The sequence below is a fragment of the Theobroma umbraticum genome, unplaced genomic scaffold (assembly GCF_002168275.2).
Source record: "Theobroma umbraticum cultivar Fairchild unplaced genomic scaffold, ASM216827v3 scaffold_81.0, whole genome shotgun sequence".
NCBI classification, from domain to species: Eukaryota; Viridiplantae; Streptophyta; class Magnoliopsida; order Malvales; family Malvaceae; genus Theobroma; species Theobroma umbraticum.
The window spans coordinates 4989111-5001764 of record NW_018397268.1 but is presented as its reverse complement, the minus strand read 5'-3'; the positions used below and the strand labels follow the sequence as shown (position 1 = coordinate 5001764).

At 33.2% G+C, this 12654-nt stretch overlaps 1 protein-coding gene and 1 non-coding gene across 3 annotated transcripts; one reads left to right on the top strand and one right to left on the bottom strand.

The window, feature by feature from the left end:
- The first annotated feature begins 318 nt into the window (after positions 1-318).
- Positions 319-4251, top strand: LOC110425215 (type-1 restriction enzyme mjaxp r protein (DUF668)). Of its 2 annotated transcripts, XR_002445994.1 has the most exons (3): positions 319-506; positions 1096-3101; positions 3292-4251. XR_002445994.1 is itself a non-coding variant. In XM_021440053.2 (2 exons), exon 2 carries the CDS (start codon positions 1114-1116, stop codon positions 2917-2919), a length of 1806 nt encoding a protein of 601 aa, XP_021295728.1. In that variant the 5' UTR covers positions 319-506; positions 1096-1113; the 3' UTR covers positions 2920-3323. The 2 variants fall into 2 exon arrangements, 1 of the variants encoding a protein (XP_021295728.1); XM_021440053.2 differs by having other exon boundaries at positions 1096-3323.
- A 5784-nt stretch (positions 4252-10035) lies between these two features.
- LOC149526643 (small nucleolar RNA R71) lies at positions 10036-10143 on the bottom strand. The gene has a single exon (XR_016351821.1). It is a non-coding gene; the product is annotated as a small nucleolar RNA R71 (small nucleolar RNA).
- Positions 10144-12654: the final 2511 nt, after the last annotated feature.

The following is a 12654-nucleotide window of genomic DNA, read 5'->3' as shown; positions in this document are numbered from 1 at the left end:
AAGATGCCACCCTTACCCCTTCTTTACATACCCGTTTTGTTTAAAATACTTTATTTCGAATTCGTTTAATTAAAAAAATAATTAAAATTTATTTTTTATTAACATGAGATTTATGATATTTAAATTTATTTTCAAAAATATTAAATTTTAATAAACACCCATTTAAACGAGGGTGTGAAAGAGAGAGAGCGTGTAGATCATGGGGTTGTTGGAGGAAATATGACAAAGTAGAGGGACTACTAAAACAATTACAGATAAAAAAGGGAAAGAGTGTAATCTTTAATGTTCACTCGGTTTTGTTTTTGGTCTCTGCTTTTTTTTTTTTTTTAAAAAAACAAACCAATCGAAGCAAAGCATACAATTGCTCCCATGTGGCTCTTCTAGCATTCACTGCATCTTCCCAGCTACTTCCTCTCACCTCTTTCTCTTCTCAACTTCCTTTCCTTTCCTTTTTTTTTTTTGTCTTACCTTCGGAAACTATGCCCTTTTTCCACTTCATGTGATCAGTAAGTTTGTTTTTTTCTTTAAATTTTTTACTTCACTTTTCTTTGTATCTTGTTGGTTTTCCTTTCTGGGTTTTGGGTTTTATTTTGTTTGGAATATCGGGTTTCTGTGTTTGGGTGGTTGAAATCTGTGGGTATTCTTTTTCGTGGTTTTTAGTCTTTGGATTATATCGTTATATATATATTTTTTTCTACATTTAGCATGCTTGCTTTTGAATTTTTTAACTTTTTTTTTTTCTGTTTAATGATTAATCATGATAAGCCCTTTGTGAAATTTTAGCTTTTATTTTAGTTGAGTTTGCCTGTAAATGGTAATTGGGTAGTTCTATTGAGTTATGATCCCAAGAAAAAGAGACAACAGTTTAGAGGAAATTCAATTTTGATCGAAAATTGTTATTTTGTAAATTAATATCTAGTGATTAAATTATTTGTGTTATTTTAATTTTCATGTAGTTGATTTAGTTTGATTAGTTGTTTACTTGATTAGTTGATCTTTAGTTGGTTTTAGAATTTGAAGTACAAAATCTATGAATTTGCTGACTTCTTGGGCTGTTTTTGATAATTCTGTTGTTCAATTTTATGTTTGACATAGAAATTTTCGGATAAAAAGATGGTAGCAGAGTCTTGGTTTCGCAGTCTTTGGAAAATTCCACGGAGGCATGAAGGAGGCTCGGAGAAGGTTGAAATTGGAGTATTAGCATTTGAAGTTGCCAGCTTGATGTCTAAGCTTGTGCATCTATGGCAGTGTCTGAGTGATAAGCAGGTTATTAGGTTGAGAGAGGAGATCACGAGTTCTGAGGGTATTAAGAAGCTAGTATCGGAAGATGAAGATTACATAGGTCGCTTGATATGTGCAGAAATGATTGAAAATATTACACATGTAGCAAAGTCCGTGGCTAGGCTTGCTAAGAAATGTAGTGATCTGGGTTTGAAGAGTTTTGAACTTGTCTTTACTGAGTTGGTCCAGATTGGTGCTGACCCTTATGGTTGGGGATTTTCGCCAAAGAAGATGGACAAGAAAGTGAAGAAGATGGAACGTTTCATTGCGGTGAATGCATCTTTGTATCAAGAGATGGAAATGCTTGCAGATCTTGAGCAAACTCTAAGGAGAATGAAAAGTGGTGATATGGAGTCAGAGAATTTGCCTGAATTTCAGAAGAAGGTTATGCGGAAGCAGCATGAACTGAAGAGTCTGCGGGAGATATCTCTTTGGAATAGGACATATGATTATACAATTCGCCTTTTGGCAAGATCGATATTCACAATATTTGGTAGAATCAAACATGTCTTTGGAATTGAACAAAATGTGGATGATGGAGATTCAAGGGTGGCGAATTCAGATTTTATGTATCGCAGCCAATCGGTTTCTGCCTTGATGCAATCTTCAGTTCATCCAACTGAGAATACTAGCCTTAACCGATTTTCTTCAGGCCCTTTTGGAATGTTTAGCACTAAATCAGGCCCAATTCCGAAACAAAGTAAAACTAATTATTTCCATTCTGGGCCTCTTGGTGGCTCAACCGCAAACTCAGGCTCTATTGCTGGAAAGAATGGAAATTTCAACTTCCATTCAGGCCCACTTGGGAGGCCTACAGCAAAGTCAGGACCAATTTTTGCAATGGATAAAATCAGCAGGAAGATTTGGCAGACTAACAACCACCCAGCTGCTGTTAACGGAAAGAAATCTCATTTGAAAAGCAACAGATTGACTCAAGTGGGACCTTTTAAAGGATGCATGATAGCTGCAGATAGTGGTACCATCAGAAATTGTTATATAAGTACAAATGGCATTCATTCAGGAATTCTTAATGGAGCTAAAGATGGAAATCTTAACCTTCCTGAAGGAAATGCTGTTCAAACTAGTTCACCAGTGTTCAGATCCCAATGCAGGTTGTTGGATGCTCCGCCTGAAACTCTTGGTGCTTGTGCTTTAGCACTGCACTATGCAAATGTTATCATTGTTATCGAGAAGTTAGCAGCATCTCCTCACTTGATTGGTCATGATGCTAGAGATGATCTTTTCAACATGTTACCTGCAAGTGTGAGAGCTGCATTGAGGGTAAGGCTAAAACCATATACAAAGAGCTTAGCTTCATCAGTTTATGATACAGAACTTGCAGGAGAGTGGACTGAGGCAATGTCGGCCATATTAGAGTGGCTGGCACCGTTAGCTCATAATATGATAAGATGGCAATCTGAGCGGAGTTTCGAACAGCAGAACTTTCTTTCAAGGACTAATGTGCTTCTGGTGCAAACACTCTACTTTGCAAATCGAGAAAAGACAGAAGCAGCTATCACCGAGATTCTTGTTGGTCTGAATTATGTCTGGAGACTCGGTAGAGAACTCAATGCAAAGGCTCTGCAGGAATGTGCGAGCAGTAGAATCTTTGATGAATGTTTGGATCTAGATAAATGAAGTTATTTGACTGCAGTTGCAGTATCTCCACAGATACATCGCATCAGGTTGAATGTTGGCAAGATTCCATTTCTGGCCAGCGATGGAGGCTTATCCGTTCTATTTTCCAGCATTCGTTGAAGAAGAAAGAACTATCCAACCTGCTATGAAATACATCATTAAGCATTCTTTGTGAGTCAGAGGTATAGTTTGCGCTTTAAAATCATTTATTTTATATTTTTTGGGGAAGTGCTGTTGGATCTTTTCCTAGTTTTGAAGATTGTTTCTTTATTATCTTCCTCGTAATACCCTTTTCTCGTTAAGTAGTCATCCATGAAATGTGTATATTATTTAGAGCTACCCTTTTAAATTAATTGTATATTTACCATATAGGTTTATTCATAGATTTATATGTTGCGGATGCCTCTCGGTTGGGTGTGCTTTTATCTGGCAGCCAATGTTTTGATGTGACAATATTGAGATTTGCTCCCATTGATAGCTGAAGCAGATGTAAATCCGGTTGCATGGCCAGAATCCGAGGTTGATTCCTTTCTTATGGTCAGGCTACCATATTACAGCCTGCTATGAAATTGCAGTGAGGTTGCTTGAATTGTTTTGTTGAATGATGTCGCGTGGTATGATTTGCTGAATGTAATGTCTGGTGAAGAGTTTTTAGCAGGATTAGTCTGGAAGCCTAATTTACTAAGAGAATGGGGAAATCTTGCAGTCATTTACAAATTTCCATGAATGAATACTGAAACTGGTGCACATGGTAGCTGATAAGCATCTGATTTCAGATTCCTGAGTAGCATGATTGAATTGCTTCAGGAATAGATGTACCTAGAGAAGATTGTTGTTAGATAGTTTGAGACTTGACAGCTCTGGTTGATGTTAATCCTCCTCTCAGGTCGCCATGAGCTTTACCTAGTGCCTTTATTTCTCCTCCCTTATAATTTGTCTTCATTGGAGCAGAGGCAATTGATGCACTTAAACATAAACATCCACTCCCTTTTCTTTTTTTTGTTTTCTTTCAGGGTTTTAGATTTGAAGAGAGAAATGCTAAAGAGATTGAAAAAGTATAGGGCTGCACAGTCTAAATGTTAGACATGAAATCTGTGTCAGTATAGCTTGTACCCAATGTCATTATTTTTTGTCACTTCACTTTTAGTTTCAGGCCATATAGCACGTTCTTGGAAAGAATCAGGAGCAACCTTCAATCAATCCATGCTCACGAGAGTTTAGAGTACATATTTTGCTCTGGTACTAGAATTATAGTACACTTAGCAAGTGTTTTGTGGCAATAACCTTCCTTGTGTGGATTTATAAATTTCACTGTTGTCGGTTCTTGCTTTTCCTCATTATGTATTTGATATCAACCAACACATATCTATAGTTACCTCTAATCTTATTCTGTCAGTTTCCTTTATTTAATGTGTAGTTTAATGTAAATATGTATTGCGAGGATAATATTCTCGATTAATATGATAGGTGTAAGCGATATGGGTATCATCTCTAACTTCTACGAGATCAAATTTTAACTAGATTTTTATATTGTAAAAGCAATATGGCATACCCAATTATGAAAATGACTTTAGTGCTATATGGCACAGCAAATCATTCTTGGAGACTAAAGTGGCTTAGGAATTCCTAAATTACATTGCAGAACATAATATTTCCTTAAAACTATATGGCATAACGTAAGGATTTTCCTAAACTATATGCATTAATCTAACATGGTATGACCTTAATGGCCTTAACAACAATTTTCTATATGACATAGTTTATGAAATTCTGAAATCATCATGCTTCTATATGACATACGTTGACATGGTAATCCATTATATCTAATATGTCCAGATGAGAAAGATTCATGTGGTTAGGCTCTGCTCATGTTTTGTCATGCGTACAAAGGGTTCGGGTCTTATTGGCGTGAACCTTTTGGGATCAAAATGGCGTCGGCATAAGACTGGACTGTTTGAATCAGAGGTTTGACTTGGATTTGTCTTGATTGCTTGGGTTTCATTGAGCCTTTTACGTTTTCTGGGGCTTTTGGGCTCTTCTGGACTCCTTGGTTCCATCTAGATCACCAATTTGCTTTTCTTGGAAATTTTTATTGTTTTTGGGAAGAGATAGTGAAATTGGGAGGAGTATATATAGCCCAGGGAAGTTGGAACAAATGCTTCGGATCGATGATAATTGCCAACTTACATTTGAAGAAAAATTTAAAGATTTATCACCTGGAAATGATAATTTCACTTAAAATAATCATTTTAAAAAGATAAAAAAATAAGATAGTTGAAGGAAAATTAGAATAAAACTGAATTAAAAGTGACTGTTGCACCTCACTTAGGAGTGACGATCAACATTATAATTTTCCTCCGTTCATTGATTTTAAAAAATTTAAGTTGAATTCATCCTTATCTGAATAGTTGAGTGTTACATCTTGATTTAGAAGACATGACCAACGTATGGACTTAATAGATAGAGCCCACAAAACCCAAACAAGCCTTACAAATAAATAGACCTATTTCACCTTTTTCACCTTTTTCACATATACAAATATATAGGTTAAATATGTAAATATGTCCTTAAACTATATCAAGAGAGTAAATTTAGACTCTATCATTTTATTGCGTTCAAATAAATCTTTAAATTTTTATTTTGAGTTAAATAAGCTATTTACATAAACCGCTGACTAATAAAAGTTGATCAATGACACGTCATCTTTTATGTGTCATCTTGATGACATTAAGGCCACATGGTAAATAATGTGGCATAAAAAATTGTTGACTCAAAATTAAGTTTTTCCTTTTTTACCCATCCAAATGTCTAAATTATTAATTAAGGATTTGAAACAAAAAATTTTAAAAAAAACTAATTGCTTTAAATGGATTACCATCATTTCTTAACTGATTATCATCTTTTTAATTGAGGCCATCATTCTTAACAAAAAAAAGCCATTTTCTTTAACATTCCCTAAACATATGTTATAGTTAGAATGTCTTCTTTTTGTCTGCAAATTCTTATTCTTTTTCTAAAAATTGTATTTTGGGTAATCTTGAATTTTCAAAAATTGTAAAATATGTGGAGAGAGAATCTATTATTGTTAGTAAACAAAATTTAATACCATCATATTTTCCTCTTAGATTTTAGAGGAGAGAAAAGCATCGAAGTTTCTTTACAGATTCTAGGAAAGAGGAGAAAGATTTGACTTTCTTTCACAGATTATAAGGAAGTAAAGAGCATCAATTTTTTCTTACAAATTCTAGGGAAGAGAAAAAAAAGATTTGACTTTCTTTTATTGTGGAATAACATTGTGTGTCTTTTTTAGTTTTGGTATTATAAACTTTATGTGTCCTACCTGTACTCTTCCTTTGCTCAAAATCGTTTATGGGCATTTTCAAATTTCTTTACATTAACTTTCAATTAAACAACAATGTCTTCAATCAAACTAAAAAAGTTAGATTAGGTTTTTTTTTAGGAAGGATAACTTCAATTAAAAAGATGGGAATTCATTAAAAAACAATGATAATTAGTTTAAAATAATTTGTTTTTTTTTAATTTTTTGTTTCAAATTCCTAACCAATAATTTTGGACATTTGGAAAGAAAAAATTCAATTTCGAGTCAGTGATTTTTGATGCCACATCATTTGCCATGTGACATTGACATCATTAATATAATACATCAACATGCCACATGACAAATAACATGGTATAAAAAATTGCTAAGTATATTATCGATTAACGAAAGTGATTCAATAGTTAGTGAAAGGGCTTTATTTGATTAAAAATAAAAGATTAAGGACTTATTTGAATGCAATAAAAAGATAAGGGCTAAATTGACATTCTTGACATAGTTCGGGAGCTCATTTGGATAACAATATATAATTAACAACATATCATGAAATAACATTTTATACTTTTCATTGTCAATATCACACGTCCAACATTGACATTCCATCGCACACACCCTTCATGTTCGACATAATAATAATAATAATAATAATAATAATAATAATAATAATAATAATAATAATAATAATAATATTCAATTATGATACTCATAATTTAATGTAAGTTACACCATTAATACAAAATTAAAAACTCAACATGAACTATGAAATGGACTTTATGAAAGCTAATAACATCTATCGAATGCTATTAAATAAACCTACCAATGTGGGTTAGAATCCTTTCTAGAGATGAAAAACCAATCTCTCTATAGATTTAAAAACAAAACAGAATATACATGTGGTGAGCATAAACCTCAGTGAGTGAACATGGGGACGTTAGACACGCTAAACATACGAGTTTTTAGCATAACCCTTTTTAAATTTAAAGTATGCGAGACAAATTTGTAAAAATATCAATTGGATGAAATGTAATGAATGTAAATCCCCCAAGATTTCCAACATTTGGATTAGTAAACTTGTTAATGCACAACTTGAGTTAAACATATAGTTGTAATAAAAGATATTCTAATTGGTTTGGTGTTCATGTGTAAGTTTTGGTGAGAACAAAGTAATTTAAAAACTATAGAAATGCAATTTAATGGTTCAAAAACCTTGTCGACAGTTTATGTGAAGTGGGTATACTATTACCATTGAAAATTCCTTGAAAAAGGCTTATTTTTGGAAAAATGGACTATAGTTATCAGTATTTAAGGGGTGAGTATCAGTACTTTTGTGGTAGAATGCTTTCTGCTTTTCAAGTATTGATACTTAAAAGGGAATTATTGATACTTTTGGGATATAATGCTTCTAGAATGCATTCTATTCTTTAGGTAGTGATACCTGTTTGACAGGTATTGATATTGATAACTCTATTAGATAGAGTTATTTGGATACATTTTGGAGACTTAAATAACTAAGTCTTTGAGATTTTAGGTTCAGATTTTAGTATTTTAGGTGTTTCATTTAATTAAATATGATTGCATGTTGATTAGTTTAATTTTATATTACTTGGTTTTAAATTACTTTAAGTTTAGTTACTGTTGATTTCTTTAATTGTTTTTATAAGAAATCTTATGAGAAAGGCTTATTTGATGAAAAACTATGCATGTATGGTAATGGCTTTATTCAAACATGTTGCAGTATTTTGAGAATAACTTGAGCTAAAAAAGTTTGATAGACATGATTCTTAAACCACTAGAAAGCTAAAAGGAAGGACTTCAACTTTTATGTTCATCCTTTTACCTAATTCTAATCAAATCATGGTTAAAATCATGTTAGAAGTAGATAAAATGCTGCAATTCTACACAAGGTAACTTGAAAGAGTCAGCGTTGCGGCGCCATGGTCATCTACCTTTCCCATACAAAAAATAGAGAGTAGAGCATCGCAACACCAGCCACCTAGCGTTATGAAGCCCTGATCCACAAACAACCCATACTTGGACCCGAAAGCAGAAGGCCGCGACGTTGAGTAGAGCGGAGTCATGGCACCACAAGGCCAAGGTGCACCATACTGCAACTTGTGAGCACAACACCGCAGTGCCAACAAAGGTAGAGTTGTGGTGCCAAATGAGATTCCAAAAATAAACTTGTGAAGGGATTTTAGAGCCTATTTAAATGACTTTTTTTAGAGGTTTTCAAGGGAGGACAATAAGCAACTATTCTAGAGAAAAAGAGCCAAAAACAAATCAAGAAAGTAAGAGAATTTTAAAGAGAATTAAGATAAAAAAGCTTCAATTATTAGTTTCTCTTTTTATTTTTGTTTTTTTCTTATTTTTTTGAGTTGGATTATTAGCTAATTTTCTTTAGATAATGTTTTTGATAGATATTATGAGCTAAGTTATTTTTCTAAGATTGTAGTGGATTTTAACATATAGTTTGAATATTTGTTTTTTTTTTATTTACTATGAATCGGTATAGCTTTGTTTATTCAAATTTGTTCATAATGCTTTTAATTGTCTGGCCAACAATTAAATGATTTGTTAATTTAAATGAGACTCGATAAAGTAATTTTAGATTAGACTAAAGTTTGAATAGTTTATGTTCACGTCACTTAGGTGATTTGACTCGCAATTGGGATAGAGATATGCCTAAATGGCATACATAGCTAATTGAGAATACTAGCTTAATAAACCTCATTTGATTGAAATATATAATGACCTAATTAAATTAGGTGTTTGTGCAAGCATCTCGATGGAGACTTGTGCAAAAGTTTGGATTTTAGGTTAGCAAAACAACCTATGAATGTAAATATTGAGAGAAACAGATGTTAGATGAAATGTTGAATGAACTCATAATCATAGGTTTTAATTTATTGCCTTTCTCTAGTGAATTTTTAGTTTTCATTAATTAGTTTAGTTTTTGATTGAATTTATTTCTAATTAATTGTTTATGAAATCGAATTGCTTGAATAGGATTGATCTGTCATAATTTTAGTACTTAGTGAACAATTAGGAGCAAATTTTTGTAGGATACAATAATGGACTTACTGTTTATATTGCTTGTTTGATATGTATATTTTCATGTACTAAATCAACAACAAGTTTTTGGCATTGTTGTCAGGGATTTGTTCTTCCTATTTATTTCGTTAATATTAAAATTCAATAGATTAGTCTTAATTTGAATTTTTCTTTCTTTGTTTTTCAAGTTCATTTTTCGTTGTATGAGTAGTGCAAAAAGCTTAGAGATTGTATCTTGTGATCCAAAGATTGAGAGAACATTCCAAAGACTTTAACGAGAAAATCAACAAGGTTTTGCTCAGATTGATTCAATGGCTAATCAATAGGGTGAGCAGCAAATCCAAGAGTGAGTAGTGGAAGAGAATTGTTGCTTAAGGGATTATGTTGTTCCATTGGTACAAGGACTTCTTTCGAGCATTCAAAGGCTGGCTATTCAAGCCAATAATTTCGAGATTAAGTTGGCAATCATCACTATGATCCAGACTTCAGTCTAATTTGGGGGATTTCCAAATAACAATCCAAATGCCTACATCTTGAACTTTTTGGAGATATGTGACACCATTAAACACAATGGAGTCATAGGTGATGCAATCCATTCGAGACTTTTCCTTTTTCATTGAGGGACAAAGCTAAGATGTGGTTGAACTTGCTTCCTACTCGCTTCATTACAACATGGGATGACCTTGCTCAGAATTTTTACCAAACTCTGTCCTCTTACCAAGACTGCAAAGATGAGAAATGATACCACATCATTTATGCAACAAGATGCGGAATAGTTGTATGAAGCTTGAAAAAGATACAAGGACCTGCTTAGGTGTTGCCCTCGTCATGATCTTCCATAGTGGCTTCAAGTGCAGATGTTTTACAATGGATTGAGTGGTCAAGTGCAAACTACTATTGATGCCGCTTCGGGAAGAGTTCTCATGACAAAGCAAATTGATTAGGTGTATGACCTATTAGAGGAAAAGGCATTGAACAATTACCAATGGCCATCAGAGCTACCAATGCATAGAAGAATAGTTGGAATTCATGAGACGGATGCCATTTTGACATTAACAGCATAGGTAGTAGCTTTAACTAAAAAACTTGATTTTTTCAGTATTAACTCAATTCATAGTCCCTTTCTAGTTTATGAATATTGTGGAGATATGCATGCTAGTAATCAGTGTCCAAGCAGTACAAAGATAGTTCAATTTATAGGGATTAAGCAGCAGAATAACCCATATTCCAACACCTATAATCCTAGGTGGAGGAATTGTCCAAACTTTTCTTGGAGCAATAATCAAGGTTTTTCATTAGCTCAAAGGCCTAATTTCCTTCTCGAATTTTAACCTCAAGCAAGACCTCTTATGCCAAAAAAGGAACCATCTATGGAGGAGTTACTTATGTAGTACATGGCCAAGATTGACTCCTTTATCCATAGTCAGATAGCCTCATTGGGAAATCTTGAAACTCAAGGTGGACAGTTTGCCAACACTATCAACAATAGGCTTCAAGGTACTTTACTTAGTGACACAGAAGTTAATCTTAGAATGAAAGGTAAGGAATAATGCAATGCTTTTACTTTTAGGAGTGGAAAAGAGGTTGGAATTAGTAACAAGTAGATTGAATATTAAGACAAGTCAATTGAGAATGAGACAATGGTTGAAAATACTGACAAGCCAGTTCAAGTGAAGGATATAAAGGCAAACTCACCACCACCACCTTTTCCTCAACGTTTTTAGAAGAAAAAGCTTGATCATCAATTCTAGAAATTCTTAAAAGCATTTAAAAAGCTTTACATCAACATTCTTTTTGCTGAAGCTTTGGAAAACATGCCAAGCTATGTAAAGTTTTTAAAAGACATCCTGACCAACAAGAGGAAATTATAAGAGTTTAAGACAATTGCATTTATTGAAGAGTGCGGTGCTACAATCCATAATAAGGTTCTACCAAAGCTTAAGGATCTAGGCAGTTTTTCAATTCCTTGCACTATTGGTAGTTTTAAAATTTCTAAAGCTTTGTGTGATTTAGGTGCTAGTGTTTCCATAATGCCTTTGTCTATTGCCAGGAAACTTGGATTTAAGGAGATTTAGTCTATTACAATTATCTTGCAGTTAGTAGACAGAACAATTAGGTACCTTGTTGGGATTATAGAGGATGTATTGGTTAAAGTTTAGCATCTCTACATTTCGATGGACTTCATTGTACTTGAGATGGAAGAGAATGTGAAAATTCCTCTAATCTTGAGACGACCATTCTTGGCTATTATAGGTGCAATCATTGATGTAAAAAAAAGCAAGATAACTTTTAAAGTTAGAGAAGAAGTAGTCAAATTTAATATTTGCAATGCAATTAAGCATCCTGCCTTTATAGATAGTTGCTATAGAGAGGATTTAGTTGATGAGGGCGAAGGTAGGCTTATTTCTCTAGCTATAAGTGAGCAAGCACCAACCTTTGAGTTAAAGCCACCACCTTCACATATGAAATCCAAGCAGTCATATGAGAAGCATCTTCCACCACCTCCCAATTGTCTTGATTTTGAGGTTGAACAGTAAGTAATACTCTTTAATTCACACCTCCATCTTTTACCATGGCATTTTCAACCATATTGGTGGAAAACCTTTAAAGTGGTAAAGATTTTGTCTTATGGTCTTATTGAGATTTTAAGTATGCTTACTAGAGCACTTAAGGTTAATAAACAAAGTCTCAAACTTAACTTTATGGAAAGAGAAGTGCAAAATGGGATACCATAGTCAAGTTAGTGACTTTAAAGAAGTGTTTCTTAGAAGGAAACCTGAGTTTTTGAAACTATTACTCCCTTTATTTAAAGTTATTTTTTAAGATTTTCCTTTTAATTTATTTTTATTCTTTTTTTTATTTAGATTTTTGTCACCTTAACGGATTCTCTCGACAACTTTGGATATAAAGAGGATGAAGAGGAAGATTAGAGGATCTTCGCTACCTATGGAGTATTCTTGACTTTTCTTTTTTACTTTTTAACATTGAAGACGATGTTAATTTTAAGTTTTAAGGAGAGGGGGAATTTTTAGTTTTTAAGCTTTGTTTTCTTTATTGTGCATTTATGGTTTTACCTTTTAAGTTTTGTTAAGTTATTTATCATTTAAGTTGTAGCATATTTTAAGAACTTGAGCTAGATTTAATTGCACTAATTTTTTTTAATTTACGTATCCCATTACTGATGATGATGATGATGAGGAGGAAGAGGAAGACTAGGTCAGGAGAGTATTCTCTTCCTTACTTTTAGTAACATTGCGGACAATGTTAGCTCTAAGTTTAGGGGGGGAAGTTTAGGTTTAAACTTTACTTGTTATTTCTTGAGTTTTAATGTTTGTAAATGTTGATGT